Below are 18,846 nucleotides of genomic sequence, written 5' to 3'. Positions count from 1 at the left end.
GCCCACCACCAGTGTAATGTTAAGGAATCATCATCAACTTGCAGGTTGGTTGCTGGTTTATTTCTTCTGGCAGTTCCTATAATTGTAGATGTTTTTGGTGCTTGGCATAGTTATTTCAATAGAGAAAGAGCGAAACAGTGGAGCTTAAAATAAGGCAGAGAGAGCAAAACTTGCACTTTGGGAAACAGTGAGAGCAGCGGCACTGTCCTGTAACCAGGAGCCAGTCAGAACCTGTGTTCTAAAAGAAAAAAAAAAATCAAGGTGTGACATTACAGGGAAACAAGTGGGCAATTGACTGGTGAGTATTTCCTATTTATCTTATCTTGGAGAATGGCAGGAAGGAGTGAGAGCTGGGCAGAGCATAAAAAACACCTGCAGGGGTGGAGAGCAGGCAGAGTTCAAAACGTCTTGTCAGGAATTAAAAAGTGATGTTGGCACAGGGGAAGGAGTTGATTGGTGAGTAGCTAGTGAGATATTCTACTTTTAGTCTCCAGTTTACAATAAATAGTCTGTAAGTTAAGGCATGGCAGGGCAGGGCAGCTCGGCCATGTGGAATGCACATCCCTGTAACGCGAGAAATCGTGGAGGCTCCCCATGGCTAAGTGGCCTCACGTGCAGGAAGTGTCACCAGCTGCAGAAACTTGAGCTCCAGGGTTTTGGAACTCGAGCAACAGCTGGAGTCACTGTGGCGCATTGTGAGGTTGAGAACTAAGTGGATAGCCTGTTCAGGGAGGTGGTTAAACTGCAGGTTAAGAGAGTACAGGCAGAGAGGGAATGGGTGACCACCAGACAGTTCAAGAGGACCAGGCAGAAAGTGCAGGAGTTCCCTGAGTTCATTTTGCTGAGTAACTGGTTTTCCATTTTGAACACTGGTGTGACCGATGGTTTCTCAGGGGAGTGCAACCAAAGTCAAGACCATGGCACCATGGCTGGCTCAGCTGCACAGGAGGGGAGGAAGACAAGTGGAAGCGCAATAGTGATAGGGGATTCAATAGTTAGGAGGATAGACAGGTATTTCTGCAGCCATAGACATGACTGCAAAATGATATGTTGCCTCCTTGGTACTAGGATCAAGGCACTGAGCAGCTGCAGGACATTTTTATGGGGAGAGGGTGAACAGCCAGAGGTTGTGATCCACATTGATACCATAGACATAGGTAGAAAAAGAAATGAGTTCCTGAAAGCAGATTTGAGAGAGCTAGGAACGAGATTAAATAGTAAGACTTCAAAGGCTGTAATCTCAAGGTTACTCCCAGTGCCACATGCTAGTGAGTACAGAAATAAGGAGATAGTGCAAATGAATGCATGCCTGGAGAAAGGGCTTTAGATTTCTGAGGCATTGGAACCAGCTCTGGGGTAGGTGGGACTTGTACAAGGAGGATGGGTTAAACCTTAAAAGGACTGAGACCAATATTCTCATAGGGATATTTGCTAGTACTGTTGGGGAGGGTTTAAACTAGCTTGGCAAGGGGATGGGAACCTGACAGCGAATTCATATAGGAGACAAGCAAAGCTGGTGATGGCAGGAAGAAAAGTAATAAGCAAAATTAGAAGGCAGTGGAACAAAAGCAGGCATCAATAGGGTCAAAAATCGAAAAAATGTTTAAAAGGAAAAACTGAAGGCACTCTCTCTGAATGCATGCAGCATGTCTAACAAGGTGGTCAAATTAATGGCACTAATAGAAGTGAATGATTATGATCTAATTGCCATTACGAAGATGTAGCTGCAAGGTGACTAAGACTGGGAACTGAAATTCAAGGGTATTCAATATTTAGGAAGGAAAAGCAAAAAGGATAAGGAGGTTAATAAAGGATTAGATCAATACATTAGTGAGAGAGGGCCTTGGATTGGAAGATCAAGATGTAGAATCAGTTTGGGTAGAGCTAAGAAACAGCAAAGGGTAGCAAGCATTGGTGGGAGTTGTTCATAGGTCACCAAACAGTATTAGCAATGTAGGGCCCAGTAAAAATCAGGAAATTAAAGGTACATACAACAAGGGTAATTCATTAATCTTGGGGTACTTCAATCAACACATAGACTGGGCAAACCTAATTAGCACTAATGCTGTAGGGGATAAATTTCTGGTATATGAGACAGTATGTTGAGGAACTAACTGGGGAATGGGCTATTTTAGATACAGTATTATGCAATGAAAGAGCACTTATTAACGAACTTGTTGTAAAAGAGCCTCTAGGGAAGAGTGACCATAATAAGATAAATTTTACAGTAAATCTGAAAGTGATCTTAAATCTAAAGAAAGGAAACTATGAAGCTATGTGGGGCAAGTTGGCTGTGGTAGATTGGGAAACTACATTAAAAGGTATGATGGTAGATAGGCAGTGACAAGCATTTAAAGAATTAATACGTAGTTAAAAACAAATATATCTTCTTTGGGGCATAAAAACCAACAGGAAAAGTGGACACAAGCAAAATTAAAGATTGTATTGTATCATAGAAAGAGGCTTATAAAGTTACCAAAAATGTAGTAAGCCTGAGGATTGGGAGCATTTCAGAATTTAGCAAAGGAGGACCAAGAAACTGATAAAGAAAGGGAAAACAGAATATGAAAGTAAACTAGCGAGAAACATAAAGACAGACTGTAAAAACTTCTATAAGTATGTAAAGTGGAGATTAGCAAAGACTAATGTGGACCCGTTACAGGCAGAGACAGGAGAATTTATAATGGGGAATAGGGAAATGGCAGAGTAACTGATCAAATATTTTGGATCTACCTTCACGGAGGAACTAAGGGGCTGGAGAGAATGGGGGAGTGAAAGAAAATAGAATTAGTAAAAAATGGAGTACTAGAGAAACTAATGGGACTATAAGTTGATAAATCCTTTGAATCTGATGATCTACATCACAGAGTGTTGAAAGAGGTGAGTGTAAAGGTAGTGGATGCATCGGTGATCATTTTCCAAAACTCCATAAATTCTGGAATGGGTTCCCACGAATTTGGAAGGTAGCAAATGTAACCCCACTACTTAAGAAAGCCTGGAAAGAGAAAACAGGGAACTACAGACCTGTTAGCCTGATATCAATAGCAGGGAAAATGCTGGAATCTATTATAGAGGATGTGATAACTGGAAACTTGGAAAATAATAGTAGGATTGGGCAGAATCAACATGGGTTTATGAAAGGAGTTTTCAAGGTTGTAGTTAACAGAATAGGTAAGGCAGAACCAGTGAATATGGTGTATTTGGATTTTCAGAAAGCTTTCGATAAGGTCCCACACAAAAGGTTAGCAAACAAAATTAGCACACCTGGGATTGTGGATAATATACTGGCATAGATTGAGAATTGGTTAACAGACAGAAAACAAATAATGGGTTATTCTCAGGCTGGCAGACTGTGACTAGTGGGGTACCACAAGGATCAGTGCTTGGGCCCCAGCTAATCATAATCTATATTTGCTGATGACACAAAACTAGGCGGGAATTTGAGTTGTGAGGAGGATGCAAGGGGGCTTCAAGAGGATTTAGAGAGGAGAGGTGAGTGGGCAAGAACAAGGCAGCTGGAATATAATGTGGAAAAATGTGAAGTTATCCATTTTGGTAGGAATATAAAAATGCAGAGTATTTATTTAATGGTGAGAGATTGGGAAATGTTGATGTCCAAAGGGGTCTGGGTGTCCTTGTTCATTAGTCACTGAAAGCTAACATGCAGATGCAGCAAGCAATTGGAAGGCATGTGGTATGTTGGCCTTTATTGTAAGAGGATTTGAGTACAGGAGTAAAGATGTCTTACTGCAATTGTATACAGCCCTGGTAAGGATGCATCTGAGGTACAGCTTTGGTCTCCTTACCCAAGGAAGGATATACTTGCCATAGTGCAATGAATGCAATGGAGATTCACCAGACTGATTCCTGAGATAGCGGGATTGTCCTAGGAGGAGAGATTGAGGAGCTTGGGCCTGTATTCTCTAGACATTTGTCATTCACTAAGGAGGTCATCATTGAAATCTGTCCACTGCTGCCATCATGCAGACCAATGTCCAGTATCCTGGTAACAGTCATGAAGTGTTCACTCTGTGGCAGTCAGTGTTTCAACTGTATTTCAGGCATCACTCCAATCTAGATGGTGGTTACTGGATGAAAAGAGCTATCTGCTGACCACATGGCTCATCACACTGGGCAGAAATTTTCGATCGATGGGCGGGCACGCGCCTGACCCGCTCGTGTGCGAAATGATGTGCGATGACGTCCGAGCATGCCGATGTCAATGCGCAGTCGTGTGTCAGTTCGGCCGACGAGCACGGCATTAAGGCCATTAAGTGATCAATCAAAGTAAATTTTTCGCTGCCCGTCCAACTTAATGTTTGGCGGGCAGGCATAAAGGCCAAGCAGCCTTTGCATTTTTTTGGCTCCACGGGCAAGATGAGGTTTTCAAAAGCAAATGAAAATAAAATAAAAACTTTAATTTTTCATTAATAGCATGTCCCTGCTCATGTGACAGTCACATGAGAGACAGGTTTAATTACATTTTAATTTTTTTGTAACAATATCTCTTCATCTCCCTGAGGCAGCTCCGTGCCTCAGGGAGATTATGCAGTGCTTACTTGCGTGCATAAGCAAAGTTCGCGCTGGGCCGGCTAGCTCCCTCCACCCCACCCCCATCCCATCGGTAGTGCTCAGTGCTGCTGCTCATGTTTCACGCTGCGTGGGCCTTAATTGGCCCTCTAGTGTGACATCGCGGTGCAGTGGTCAGCTTCCCGACCGCCCCTGCCAAGCATCCCCGCCAAGGGCAAAATTCTGCCCTCTGATTTGGAATGCACACACGCATACTCAGCATGCATATGATGAGAACCAATATAATCTGGCTCGTAGATGCTGTAGATCCAAATGTTTCCCATTATAAACCAGATGAAGGAGAACAGCGACAAGAAATTTTAAAGAACAGGCCAGTGATGCCCTGAAGCAACAGTTCCGCTACCTGGATGGCTTTGGAGGAGCCCTGCAGTATTCAGCTGAGAGTGTCCTGAGATCTGTGGTGGTCTGCTGCATGCCGCACAACTTTGCCATAGTGAGGGAACAGCCCTTGCCACTACCTGTCAGATGAAAAGCTGAGGAGCAGCATCATAAGGAGGAGGAAAAGGAGAACAAAGAAGAGGAGCAAGAGTAAGGGAGGTCACATCACTAGGCAGCCACTTTCTGCCTTGACTGCACATGAAGAACTAATCTGACTGCGATACTAATAACTGGAACCCCAATTCTGCCAACAGCTCACAACTGATCTTCCCTCTGTTACGGACCATCACACCATTCTCTTGATCACACAGATAAGAACCAACAAAAATACACATTACAAACCAAATTTATCAATGAAGTCACGCTACGTTGCACAAAAAACTAATCACCCTTACATATTTCCTTATAGCCTGTCTTCCATGTGCCTTTGCCTGTTCTGGTGCTCCTATGAAATGCTAACCCAATGGCTGTAGCAGAGAGAGATAGAGAAGTGTGTCAGTGAATGTGATCCAATTTGGGTTAATGTCATGATTGAATAGATGGCAGTGTGTTCAGGAGATGTGGGTGTTAGGCTTGCAACATTGCTAAGTACCTGATGGTGAAGTGAAGCAAATGAATGTTAGGTGTGAGTTCTGATTGGTAGAGATTGTTGATAGGGAAGTGATCAGAGTGTGGTGAGTTAACCAGTGGCTGAGGCGAGTGGTGTTGGATGTGACACTTGAAGATTCATTCATTGACCTTGACCACTTGTTTGAGGTCATTAAAATTATTAATGCACAGAATCCAAGACCTCGGGGCTAAACGCCTGTCATTTACTTCTATGACTATCTGTCCCCTTTTCATCGTGTGTCTGGAGGGCCCTCTTGCCCCCACCCCAACCCATTCTAGTTGCAGGGTCTCCCATCCTTTCCACCTCCACCAAGGCTTTTAACACAGTACCACATGCTCTCCCATGGTCAGCTATAGTTGCTCAGCATTATTCCAAAGGATCTCAGCACCTCCAGCAGCCACAATGCACTCTCTCTTTAAGAGGTCCAGGCTAACTTCAAGTAACACTCACAAGTAATGCTATTGGGCCACCTTGCTGATGCATGCAGCCAATGAACAGGACAGCTAGGGCTGGCTGCATGCAGCAATCATTAATGAGCAGGCAGCTCAATGTTGCCATGCTGCCTGCATCACACTGCATGTACACGTCAAAATCACACACTGCGATTTTTGCATCCATTTTTAGAGGCTGTCCAATTTTGTCCCCCTTCGCTCTGGTCTTCCCAATACTTAACTGGAGAAAATTTCTGCTCATCCAATATTGGATGTCAGACAAGTGTCATTACAAATCAGAGATGGTTCGTATTCTATTTATTCCTCATAGCCTACTCCCTAGTGTTTAAGAGCAAGATTTAAGTCAAACAAGACATTAAAAAGTCTCCTCTTTCAGGCAGTTAAGGGTCATGTGTAACATGAGTCTTAAGCTCTCCATGCCTGCACATCAAACAGCATGATAACCCAAGTTCATGTACAGCTGCAACATTCACTATGTGCTCCAAGAACCAGGGATGCATCATGGCATCACTGACCAGTAGAGGGCAGCTAGAATCCTATTTTGTGCCAGAACTTTGTGTGGGACAATGTGCGGCACCAAGGATGTGGAATTGGAGGTGGAGAAGGTGTATCCATTACAAGAAGGACAAGGGCAGATGTACTTAATTTGTTTTTAAAAGATAGATTGCATTTTTTTGTTCCTTTATCTGCTACAAAGCCACAGTGAGTGTCTGAAATCTCTGATTTAATTTTCTCTCTATCGCTGGCCATTAGGATTCTGAGGATGAGTGCAGGACTCATTAGGCTGATTGGTTGAGGCATTTTGCATTTTACTGCACCAGGTTCCTTTGGCAAAGCGATAAAAACAGAACTAGTTAGATCTTAACAGATAATACCAGTGTTGTCGATCTTGTTGGTGAAAAAAGTCAGTTTTTCAATTCCTAGCTTTCCTGTTCCTTCAATAATCTCTTTGGTTATTTCATTTGGTCCCAGTGCTTTTCCATTCTTCATATAAATTTAAAGGCAACCTCACAATGATTCTACAGTACCTTCTGATAATCAAACCTAATTATGAGGCAATTGCCCTATTTCAAATCAAAGTCTTTTACCACATTCAGGCATGTTGAGTATCTGAGGCCTCTGTGCTGGGCTGGGCTTCTCGTGGTCAGTTGGCTGCCATCATATTATTTATCCCACGTATCTATAAGAAGCCTTGCATTTTTGCAGTGATAGAACTGTCATGTTCCATGTATGTTTTTATTATTTAAAACTTAAGCCTATTCCTCGTTCCGAATGTCTGTTTCAAATTGTTTAAATGGATTTATTTTGAAGTAAAAGAAAGACGGGCACTCATATGGTGCCTTTAATGATTCCAAATCTCTTTGCAGTCAGCAAAAGTGTTTTATGCTTTTTGAAGCGTAGTCACTGTTGCAATGTAGAAAATAAAGCAGCCAGTAAACACATAGCAAGGTCTCACCAACAAAAATGGATAAAGTTCAGAAAATCCATTTTATGATATTGATTGAGGGATAAATGTTGACCAGGACACTGGGAGTAACTTCCCTGCTCTTCTTTGAAATAGTGTCATAGACAGCATGTCCATATATAGCACTCCCTGATTACCACACTGCAGCATAAACCAGATTTTCTTCTCAGATTTTGAGTGGGGCTTGAACCTACAACCTTTTGACTCAGAGATGAGAGTGCTACCAACAGCTGACACCAAGTATGTGGAATGTGGCACAAGCTTAATTTGCTCAGGTCGTTAACTTCTATGAAGATTTGAACTGAATGGCCTACTGCTTCCATCAGTGTTTCTCACACACATCAGGAAAACTGTGTTAGGTTCCTCAGGCTGAGTCAGGGCAGAATTGGCAGCTATAACTCCCCAAATTGGCATGGTTCCAAAGTGGCAATCCTGGCACTTCTCATTTAGAAAAAGTATATTTTTTATATGATGAATAAAACTGATATCAGCCTACACATTTAAGCAGTAAAATTGCCAATACATCATCATCAAATGGTCTCCAGACAGGTGGCTCCATTAAAAGAACAGTTCATTTTTCATTTCATGTTCCTAATCTTTTTAGTGAGCTCTTCTGCTAAAACAGCACTTAGCTGTCATCATATCATATCCGATTTGGATGAGCAACAGGGGAAATTCAAATGTTGAACATATCCTGAGAATTTATATATCATATTCTTCAGTTTCCAACTAACAACGTAATTTAAATAAGTGCAGCAAATTCATCAGTAGCCTGCTCTTCCCCCACAAAGTTATATGTGCTGTTGTCTGTCATTTGAACTGACATTTTCAACCCACATGTCAATTTCTTCATTGGAATTAACGGCTGTCAGTGTTAACTAATCAGAGCAGTTTTAAGAGCGAATTTACATTAAATCAGTTGTAGTTTTAAGATGAGCTGAACGTTTCTGAGATTCATACTTACAGCTGGTTTTATTCAGATTTTATCCACAACAGGTGGGTACAGATTGGCCAATTCAATTATTTGTTCAAGATTATGAGGGGCATGGACAGGGTGGATAGGGAGCAGCTGTTCTCCTTACTTGAAGGGTCAGTCATGAGGGGACATAAGTTCAAGATGAGGGGCAGGAGGTTTAGGGGGGATGTGAGGAAAAACTTTTTTACCCAGAGGGTGGTGATGGTCTGGAATGCGCTGCCTGGAAGGATGGTGGAGGCGGGTTGCCTCACATTCTTTAAAAAGTACCTGGAGGAGCACTTGGCGCATCGTAACATTCAAGGCTATGGGCCAGGTGCTGGTAAATGGGATTAGGTAGGTGGGTCAGGTGTTTCTCACGTGTCGGTGCAGACTCGATGGGCCGCAGGGCCTCTTCTGCACTGTGATTCTGTGATTTTTGTGGTAGCAGTAAATAGGCAGGAATGGATTGGCTATCAGTTATATCCCCTGCCTGATTTTCCTTTTCGTTTACTTTGGGTAGGGTGTTTAATAGGCAGCCAACTCACTACCTTCCATTTTCCACATCTTCAAAAGCTAAAACAAACCTCCAGCATTCAACCCGTGTCTCAGCTGGCAAACTATTGTGAAGGTAAATTTCCCTCAAGACTGGCTCAGCGTTTCTTGTAAGGCATGCAGGATGTTCCTAGGAATGGATACGTTTACTTGTTTTATATTGGAATATTCCTGCATTTTTTAAATGCCAGTGTTTAGAAATAAAGTGAGAGGGGCTGGAGTGCAAGGTGTTACACTTAATTTGAAAAAAGATTGGGGTTTTGCTGCACTGATGCATGATGTAGACTCTTGGCCTCCTTGTGGATGAGTATGGCACCTGGGTGATGTTCTCTAGTTTAGAGAGCTTTCACAGTATGGTGGCTATCTCTGTGCAGTAAGTGGAGACAGAGGCCCCACTGTCCCTATTAAAATGACGGACATCCGTGTGAGGAGTGGCAATAATAATCGCCAAACGTGTAAGTGACTGCAAACCTCAATCAGAGACAATCACATCCACCTGAGAGCACAAAATGCAGCTCCCTGTGCTTTTTCCCATCAACCATATTTTCTTGCCTCTTTCAAAAAAATGCTTCCAGCGTAAGAAAATAAAACTGTTGTCTGGCATAAAGCTGCAATAATGGCCAGAAATGACTGTTGGCAATAAAAAAGAGATAAACTATGTATTCTTATGACATTCTTCATGTCAATTATTTATTTAGGGATTAACCTGCTTATTTTAGACGGCTTATAATATCTCCATTAAAATAATAGATGAACTCCAAATGAATCTGATAAACATGCATTAATTGTCATTACAGTATTTTCTAGCTTCTGGTGTTTTTAACTATTAAAAGTATTTTAGTGTACAGCAGATTAATCAGCATCTAAATGATGGAAGGATAGGTTAATTTTTTGTGTGTGCCCCTTTACCCAAACTAATCCTTATCTTTCCTGAAGCTACTTTAAAACAAATGTATCAAAGCCGTTAAAACAATATGCCTGGCTGTCTATAAGAACAAATGTGATACAAAATTTTGACCAGTGGATATGCTTGAGACTGTGATTGTTGTGGCTATGCATTATAAGAGGTTTCAGATCACAAGTTATCTGGGGATAGATTCCCAATGAAAGGAAACATACCCTATAAAGTTGCAGCAAAGTTCCTACAATGACTTGATAAGGAGGATAAAAGTATTTCTAATTTGTCTAGAAGGAACTGCTTTTGATTTTAAAAGCCAGAATGATGGTAAGGTTCAAAATGGCAGAAAGTATGCAAAATAAAGTCAAAAATAAAAATTTGGAAGAAGCATATTCCGAACAGCACTTTTACCTACTTCGTGTTATTTTGCCCTTACAATTAAAAATGATCAAATGTTTGGTATTCCTGCTATTTCACTTATAACAGTCCCGTGTCCTGTTGCACTTTTAGTCTAATTTCTTTGTCGCAGCATATCACAAAGTATATATTCAGTACATATTTGAAACAAATAATTTTTAAACTATCCAATTCTGTAAATGATAAGTGGAGTTTTGAGGTTTACACATACATCCTCAGTCTAATGATTTAGTCCTCAGTACAATGCACAAACTTCCTCTTCCCTACAACCTGGAATACACATCTGTCAACTTTTTGTTCTAGTAATGACTACATTCAAATGTACCAAAGTGTAATAAGCTCACATGCTAGCAACTACATTTACCAAATTCAATTTTACACAAACATTTTTGAATAAAATCTTGCACATTAACTTAGCATGATTTTATAAACAGCACAATAAAATAATTCAGCTTCACATCTGTACAATATTTGAATCATTATAATAGTCATTTCTCCATGTGGTAACATATTATTTACTACAATGGAATTTTGTTGCGTTCCATAACTGTCAGTAACAGGCTTGATCCTTCTAGAGTACATAATGAATGTCGATGTTATTTATAAGAATGAAACAACTTGCATTTATATATCTTTCATAGCCCCATGACATTCCAAACCACTTCCCAGCTAATTAATTTTTTTTCCCAAGTGCAGTGTCTGTTGTAATGTAGGGAATGCAGCAGCACTTTGCACCTAGAAAGGTCCCTCAAACAGCAATGAGATGAATGACTACTTAAACTATTTTTCTGCTGATGACAGAGGGCTAGATATTGGCCAAGAGGTTGGACTGTGGTAGGAGGGTTTAAAATCCCCAATTCTCCTTCAAATAGTAAAATGGGCTCTTTTGGAACCACCTAAGAGGGCAGAAAGGACTTTGATCTAATCCTTGATCTGAAGAACACCACTTTTAGACAGTTCAAAATTCCCTCAGTGCGGCACTGGATTGTCAGCACGGATTATATAGTTCAGTAATGGAAAGGGGCTTACTTTGAATTAAAATTGTGTTGTGTTAATGCTTACTCTATGGTTAATATTATATTAATGAAACTGCTCCTGACATTATGCAATATTAATGCTTGTTTCAGTACTACAGTATGATTTGAAAATTTGCAAAAGCAATTTCCTTTGGCCTGCTGCAGTCTAAGAGTTAGACAGACAAATACAATATGGACTGTCCACTGTACAAATATTTTCTTGAAACATTTGCACTCTTTTATCATTGTTTTCATTTTTAACACGCTAGCATTCCTCCTGATTGCTGACTTAATCATTAAAAAATAACTCGAGGCATTTTCAAAAGGTCTGAAGTATTGTCCCACCTAAGTCCCTAGTCTTTGAGGTTTCTTCCAGGTTAACACAGGAAAAATATATACATCTCCACACAAATAATCTGTTAAATTTTTAAAAATAGGTAGCAATGTCAGAAATTACCAACCTGAACGCTGACTGTTGAGAATTGAGCGGCGTCTGCCTGGATAAAGATGCCAGTTGCCTGCCGTGTACGGAACATCAGCCCAATGTACCAGGGCAAAGTGATTGTGCTGTCAAGATTACTCCATGAAACAAGGCTGTTGCCCAGGAACCGCTGGGGACTGGCCATTACTGGGCCAAAAAAAAAAAAATCAGTTCACTGCTATAATCTTCTGGGAAGTTTACATGAAATATTAAACAAACTGTAAAGTTACATTTCAATCCACAGTACTATTAATAACTAGCAACCTAAATAAACCATCCACAAATTATAAGAGCTTCTTCATAGAGCAACATGTGCTGCAAATTCTTCCAACCTTTCAGAAGATATACTTTGAAATTGGGGAAAATGTAAGAGGCCTGACAGTCAATGCATATTAACTTGCCTACATCCACTTTGGCTTAACAGTCTGACGATAAGTCATTGACCTTAAGTGTTGTTAACTTTGTTGCTCTTTCCACAGATACTATCAGACATGCTGAGTATTTCCAGCATTTTTTTGTTTTTATTTTAGCTTAACACAAGTCTGTTATCTCAAACTGGTGTGTGGCTGCTGAGCTCATCTATGACAGTTGTCTACTACTTATTTTGTTTGAATTAACAAACCAAGGTGAAGGCCCAAGATTCATGATACTGCGTACGAAGGTTGAATAAATAAAAGAACAGAAGCGATAAATCAGTTAGAAATTAGGCGCAATGAGTTTATTTCATGCATAGAAAGCCCCTGGTGAAAGACATATTCTATCATAGGGGGAAATGGCCAAAACTGACAACCCTGCAATCCATCCTTCTTGAACCACAACACTGTTGGCACTCATGGAGAACATTAAGTCCAGTTTGAACTCTCACATCTCTGTCAGAAAGCATACCTGAATTATGTCAAGTGACCTAGAAGTAAAGAAATACATTCCGCCTCCTTTTTTTTTTCAGACAAGGGCCTCTCTTCCCATTCTTCTGAAAGTGTTGCCTTCTTGATGAACCTCATCCCACTGACTATTTTTCATGTGGCAAGAGTATCATTGTCAGGCAATTCTACAGGGAGGGTACTGCAGCCAATAATTATACTCTCCTGATGTCCATACAAAAGCAATTCCAGGGGAGGCTGCTGGATGACTAGCAGGAAAAGAAACCCTGGCTGACTTTTGCTTCACTTGGCTGGGACATAATTCAAGCAGAGGCATGCACTGAAAGCTGAATCATTCTCAATCTGTATTGCCTAATATCAAAAATGGAGCAATTAGAGTAGAGAACTGTATCTTTTTGTGCAGCAGGGGTCTGCTTGGTTCATTTACTGCTTACAAAATGATAACCAAAGCCAAAGGCATGTAAGTGTCTAATCTTAGTGAAATGAGCTTGGGAAGTCTGAAAACACTTGGCTGCAAATGAATATTTTGCAATGCAAAACTGCTCAAGTTTCAGCACCAAATGAAACTTTAAGGTTACCTACTGTAGGGAATGAATATGGTATTTTAATGATTTTGAGAGGCATTCTAAAATTGGGATTGAGATGCTTCATTGACTGAGCTCCAGCAGAGGAAGATCACTGTACATCCAGCCTGATCCTTACGTAGCCTAATATTGAGCCTGAGTGGAACATAAGAAGACATTCCAAGACGCAGCTCTGCCTTTTCTCTCCTTGGTCGGTATACAAATTGTTAAAAACTAAAAAAAAGACAATCAGAGAAAGAAAGATGTGTGCAAGTTTCAGAAGGTATAGAATCTTACAGCACAGAAAGGAGACCATTCTAACCATCTTGCCACTTTGGTGCTGTGAAAATGTTATCCAATTAGACCCACTCCCCTGCTGTTTCCCCATAGCCCTGCAATTTTTACTCCTTCAAGTATTTATCCAATTTCCTTCGAAAAGTTACTATTGAATCTGGCTCCACAATCCTTTCAGGTCATACACACCTGATCATAATATCTCACCACGTAAACAATGTCCTCCTCCTCAACCTGACCTGCCACCTTCAAAGATTTCTGTTTCTTTACCCACTTTAAAAGTTTTTATTGCCTCCTCTCATTCTTCCTTCCAAAATGCATCACTTCACTTTTTTTTTGTGCTGTCTTCCAGGTGCAAAATGAATTGAATTCATTTGTTTATACTCGAATTTGCTTCACTTACTTTGATGCACTCATCTTTTTTAAATAAGGCGACAAAGTACAACAGAACAGCATTCCCTCTGTGCACATCCCAAGTTTCCATTTCCTGATATTGCTCCAGGCAATTGTGTATGTACACAGGCTTATGTTTTCCTGCAGCGTTTTAGTTAGTTTTATTAGTGTGTTGTACAGAAAGGAGTGCAGGAGAAAGAGAAGCCAGGAAAGAAACTCAATCATAGGTGGTGAAGTGTTTTTTCTATATAATCCCTTACAGTTTTTACAGGACAGCGTGTGCTTCTTCTGTCTAACAATATGGTAGAAGTTGGGTCTGAGGTGCTGAGATCCTGGGGCAGGATTTTTCCCTTGGTGGGCGGGCTCGGCGGGATGTGGTTGGGAAGCCGACTGCCGCCTGTGATTGGGACTGGACCACATTTCACTCTGGTGGACCAATGAAGGCCCACTCAGAGTGAAACGGGAGCGGCAGCGCTCAGTGCTGCCTGGGGGGGGGGGGGCGGGGGGGGAGAGGAGGGCGAGGTGGCCGAGCACAAGCTTCACACATGCGCAGGAGTGAGCTGCCTCAGGGAGATGAAGCGTTTTTAAAAAAGAAAATAAAAATGTAATAAAACACGTCCCCTCAAGTGACCCTGTCACATGAGCAGGAACATGTCATTAATTAAATTTTAAAACTTTTATTTTATTATTATTTGCTTTTAGAAAACTTATCCCGCCTGTGGGTGAGGTTTCCAAAGAAATGCAAAGGCCGCTTGGCCTTCTCGCCTGCCAATAGTTAGGTTGGACGGGCAGCAAAAAAATTTAAATTAATTAATTATTTAATGGCCTTAACAGGCCTTTTAATTGTCGGTGGGCATGCTGCAGACTCCGGCACGCGCCTGCCGACCGAGCTATTGTGCACTGACGTTGGCACACTCGGCCGACGTCAACCTGCGTCATTTCACGCTCGAGCGGGTCAGGCGTGCTCCCACCCGCCAAGTAAAAAATTTCTGCCCCTGGGAATGCTTGTGTAGTGAACTGCATCATTTTATCTTTGAGTTTACAAATATAACTCTTGGCCCTGAAGCTGAAACGAAAATAATTCACTCATTCACCTTTGACCCTATTACAAGAAACCCTCCAATGCAAAATTAAAGCATGTGCCAGATAAAACATTGATGGGGCTTTGGGCTTTCACGTGAGGGCAATCCTTAAATTAGATTGCCCAATGAATGTCACTTTGCATTTATATATTAAGAAAGACTGCCCTTTGTCACTGTAATAAACATATATTAAGTTAGCTTACATTTCAGCACCATCACTGGGGAATTGGTAGAGTAGTCTAATTGTGTCACACTAGCATTTCAATTTGCCAAATTGATGTTTGACTTAATGTTAGATTTATTGAAGATGCAGCAACATAGAATGAGTACTTAGCATACTTGGCTATACTCTATGCACTCAGTAAGGCTATTATAAGTTTACTGCAACAGGAAGTCCACTGAAAGAAGCCTTACTGAAGATAATACAGTGACAGAAAATATTGTGACATTGCATAAAGTAAGTGCAGCATGCTTGCTAGGGACAGATAGCTTTGACCTATGGCTCACAAAGTTTTCCTTGACTGGGGGCTTTCCTTGCCTCATGTCTGGGTACACTGTAGATTAATTAATAGGAGATTAATTACTAGCATTAGTCAACAACTTAATTACAGTTGTATCATATGACTACCAAGATGGAGGAAGGCAAAACAGATGCACCTTGGTCTTTTTTCATCTAATAATTCCTATATGTACAAGTCATGATGCTCATTTTATTTGTGAATTGGGGAGCCAAGTATTGCAAATGCTTGTTGGCGTCTTTCAATACTCATTTGATTCCAGAGTCCAGGGTTTAAGACTGATGGTTGGAGGCTGTCTGGAAACCAATATTTTATGTCAAATTTTTCCTCACAGCCAACTTAAATTTCCATTCCAGTGTCATCACAGGTGGAGAAAATGGACAACAGCCAGAATTCTTATTCATAGTGTCACTTGGAGCATAACTTCATTGTTCTACACAAATTTTATCAAAAAACTATTCTCAATCTATCTCCAACTTACAGTTTTAAAGCTCAAAATGCTGCGACCACTAAGAGAAACAAATCGAATCTAAGTACTTTTGCACGTGATTATTAAAAAATGGGTAGTCAAAAGTATAGAATTGTAAATATATTGCTTTATATGGCACTTAATGAACATTGGAATTCATCATATGTGCTGCTGAATGTTGTTAACATTGTTATGCATACTTTAAAAAATAAAATCAAATTTTCTGTTTTGGATAGATATAAACCTCAAAATTTCATGGGAGTTCTACTATACCTTAGTTGAGAAACTGATAAAACCACTAAGAAAATGGGAGAACCTGTTAAATTGCATCTCCATTCTTTCTGACTGTCACCTTGTTGCTTTGTAAGGTACAGAATTTCCATTTTCCCTTACACTGCAAATGACATGAAAAGAGAGAAAATTCCCTAAACAGAGAGTTTCAGTCCAGGCTGATGCTAAGAGGCATAGTAACCTCAAACAAGGGAGCATGTGAACCCTACCACTGGGGTCTGGGTTTAGCAAGCAGCTTGGAATCCTAAAGAGGAAGATTCTTAAAGATTAATCTTGTCTTGGTCCCCTTGTTGAACCCGGGGACTGGTTCAAGCCTTGGCAGGGTCAGCCTGGACAATTTCCAACTGTAGGGGGAGGAAGCATCCTATGAGTTCAGGGCAGGAGGGCAGGAATGGCTGAAAATTTCCTTGTTGGGCTGGGAGATGCATCTCTGTACCTGTCTCATGCCCAGACTTATGTATCTGTTTTATAAATTACTTCAGTAAAATAGAAGACAGTGTTGCTGAACTTTCCCAGAATATGTGCAAACTATGCAGATTTAATCAATCTTTCACACTGTAGCATCTGTCACCATATGGTTCAAATAAATCTGTTTCTGTCTAATGCTCTGTTATACTGGTTTTGTTGTGAGCCATTCCCCAATGCATGATCCATTCAGAAAGTTCCATATGTTCGTATTCAAAGGGATTTATGCTGGCTCAGTTTAACCCTAGCCTTCATGGCTATCTATGGCCTCATCATCCAGAGTGTGCAAATTAATTTTCTCTTAAACCAAAGTAAATTTGCATACTGATCTTGTGGTATACAAGACAACAAAGATTTTTTTTAAAATGGACCCCTGATTGCAATTTATTTTAATTTATACATGAGTCTTGTTTAATATTTTAAACAATAAGATTTCTGTTAATTATTTTTAAAAATGCTTTCTTTACAAACTCATTTACATTCTTCCTGTCTGGTCAAGGACTGTTCATCTCCCTGGGCATTGCCAATTACTGTCTAAGTTGGCTCAACAACGGGGTGAGTTTCAGCCGGGTAGGAAGTAATTCTTGTCCTTTGATCAGTTCTGAATGGGTAACTAACTTATTTGGCTTAATTGCCCATCCGCTTTGTTTCTGGTGAGTGGGCAAGGTTAAAATTAATCACATTGATCCATAGAGCATGAACTATTCTAAAAAAAAATTATAACTCTGAACAAAATGACTTGTACATTCAAGACATCAATTCCAAGAAGAGTCGGGGAAGGGCTGACTATTCAGTAAGGGGCGCACAAGGAGACAGGTGACGACGCCAGAGTGATATGGAGACCGAGTGAATAGCGAATTAGGTTCATTGGGAATTCAATGCACGGGAGGGGGGGGAAGAGGTCCAGTATACAAAGGAATTATTCTAAGTTAATTAAGTGAGTAATTAAATTAAGTTAACTAAATAACATAAGTAGCAATGGCAGGACAGGGATTATGTTGCAGCTGTGGAGTGTGGGAACTTTTGGACACCAAAGTGATCCATGGCAAACACGTCTGCAGAAAGTGTATGCAGGAAGAGAAATTCCAGATCAGGATTATTGATCTGAAAGCCGAACTGCAGACACTGCGCAACATAAGGTGGGGGGAGAGAAAAGCCAGACACTTTGTTTAGCAGATGGTCTTAGAATAGGGTCATCTACTTTGGTCAGCAATGAGGGACAGGAGGATGTAACCTTGAGTGAGGCAGATAAAGGGACCAAGCAGACAATAGTGGAGGAGCCTCAGACAATTGTCAAACAGGTTTGAAGTGCTCACAACCTGTGTGGACGAAAGCAATGACTGCAAGGTGGATGAGCAGGCTAGCCATGGTACAGGAAGCCGTTCGAGTCAGGGGAAGCAAACAGGAATTTAGTGGTAGTAGGGGACAGTATAGCGAGGGGGATTAACACTGTTCTCTGCAGCAAATAGTGAGAGTCCAGAAGGCTGTGTTAACTGCCCGGTGCCAGGGTTCGGGACATTTGCTCAGGGCTGGACAGGAACTTGCAGTGGGAAGGATCCAGTCATAGTGGTCCATGTAGGTACCAAAGACATAGGTAGGACAAGGAAAGAGATTCTGAATAGTCAGTATGAGGAACTTGGTACCAAATTAAGAGGCAGAACCTCAAAGGTAATCATCCCTGGATTATTACCTGAGCCACAAGCAAATTGGCATTGGACAAATAAGATTAGGGAGCTGAATGCTTGGCTCAAAGACTGGTGTGGGAGTAGTGAGTTCCTGTTCGTGGGGCACTGGCACCAGTACTGGGGAAAGTGGGAGCTGTACCACTGGGACAGTTCAGCGTGCTGGGACAAGTATTCTTGTGAATCAGGTAACTAGGGAAGCAGAAGGGGTTTTAAACTAAACAAAGTGGGGGGTGAGGTGTCAAGCTTAGGTAGATGTAGCAAATCAAGGGGCAGATTCAAGGCAGGAGAGAATAATAATAATAATAATGATATGGGAAATGAGAGTCACAGAATAGCAGGGGCTGCGGGCTGACAAGTCTTCGGGTCTTGATGGATTTCATCCTAGGGTCTT

The 18,846-nt window shown here is 41.0% G+C and overlaps 1 protein-coding gene across 1 annotated transcript in view; it reads right to left on the bottom strand.

Moving 5' to 3' along the window:
- LOC121282394 (cadherin EGF LAG seven-pass G-type receptor 2-like) overlaps positions 1-18,846 on the bottom strand; it is a 324,339-nt gene that overhangs the window by 69,215 nt on the left and 236,278 nt on the right. The window contains exon 9 of the mRNA XM_041196114.1: positions 11,795-11,961. Coding sequence (XP_041052048.1) covers positions 11,795-11,961 — 167 coding nt within the window. The remainder of the gene's footprint in view (positions 1-11,794; positions 11,962-18,846) is intronic.

This window comes from Carcharodon carcharias, chromosome 9 (genome assembly GCF_017639515.1).
Source record: "Carcharodon carcharias isolate sCarCar2 chromosome 9, sCarCar2.pri, whole genome shotgun sequence".
Classification (NCBI taxonomy): domain Eukaryota; kingdom Metazoa; phylum Chordata; class Chondrichthyes; order Lamniformes; family Lamnidae; genus Carcharodon; species Carcharodon carcharias.
Note: the sequence above shows the minus strand (reverse complement) of the source record. Positions and strands in the feature narration are given on the sequence as shown.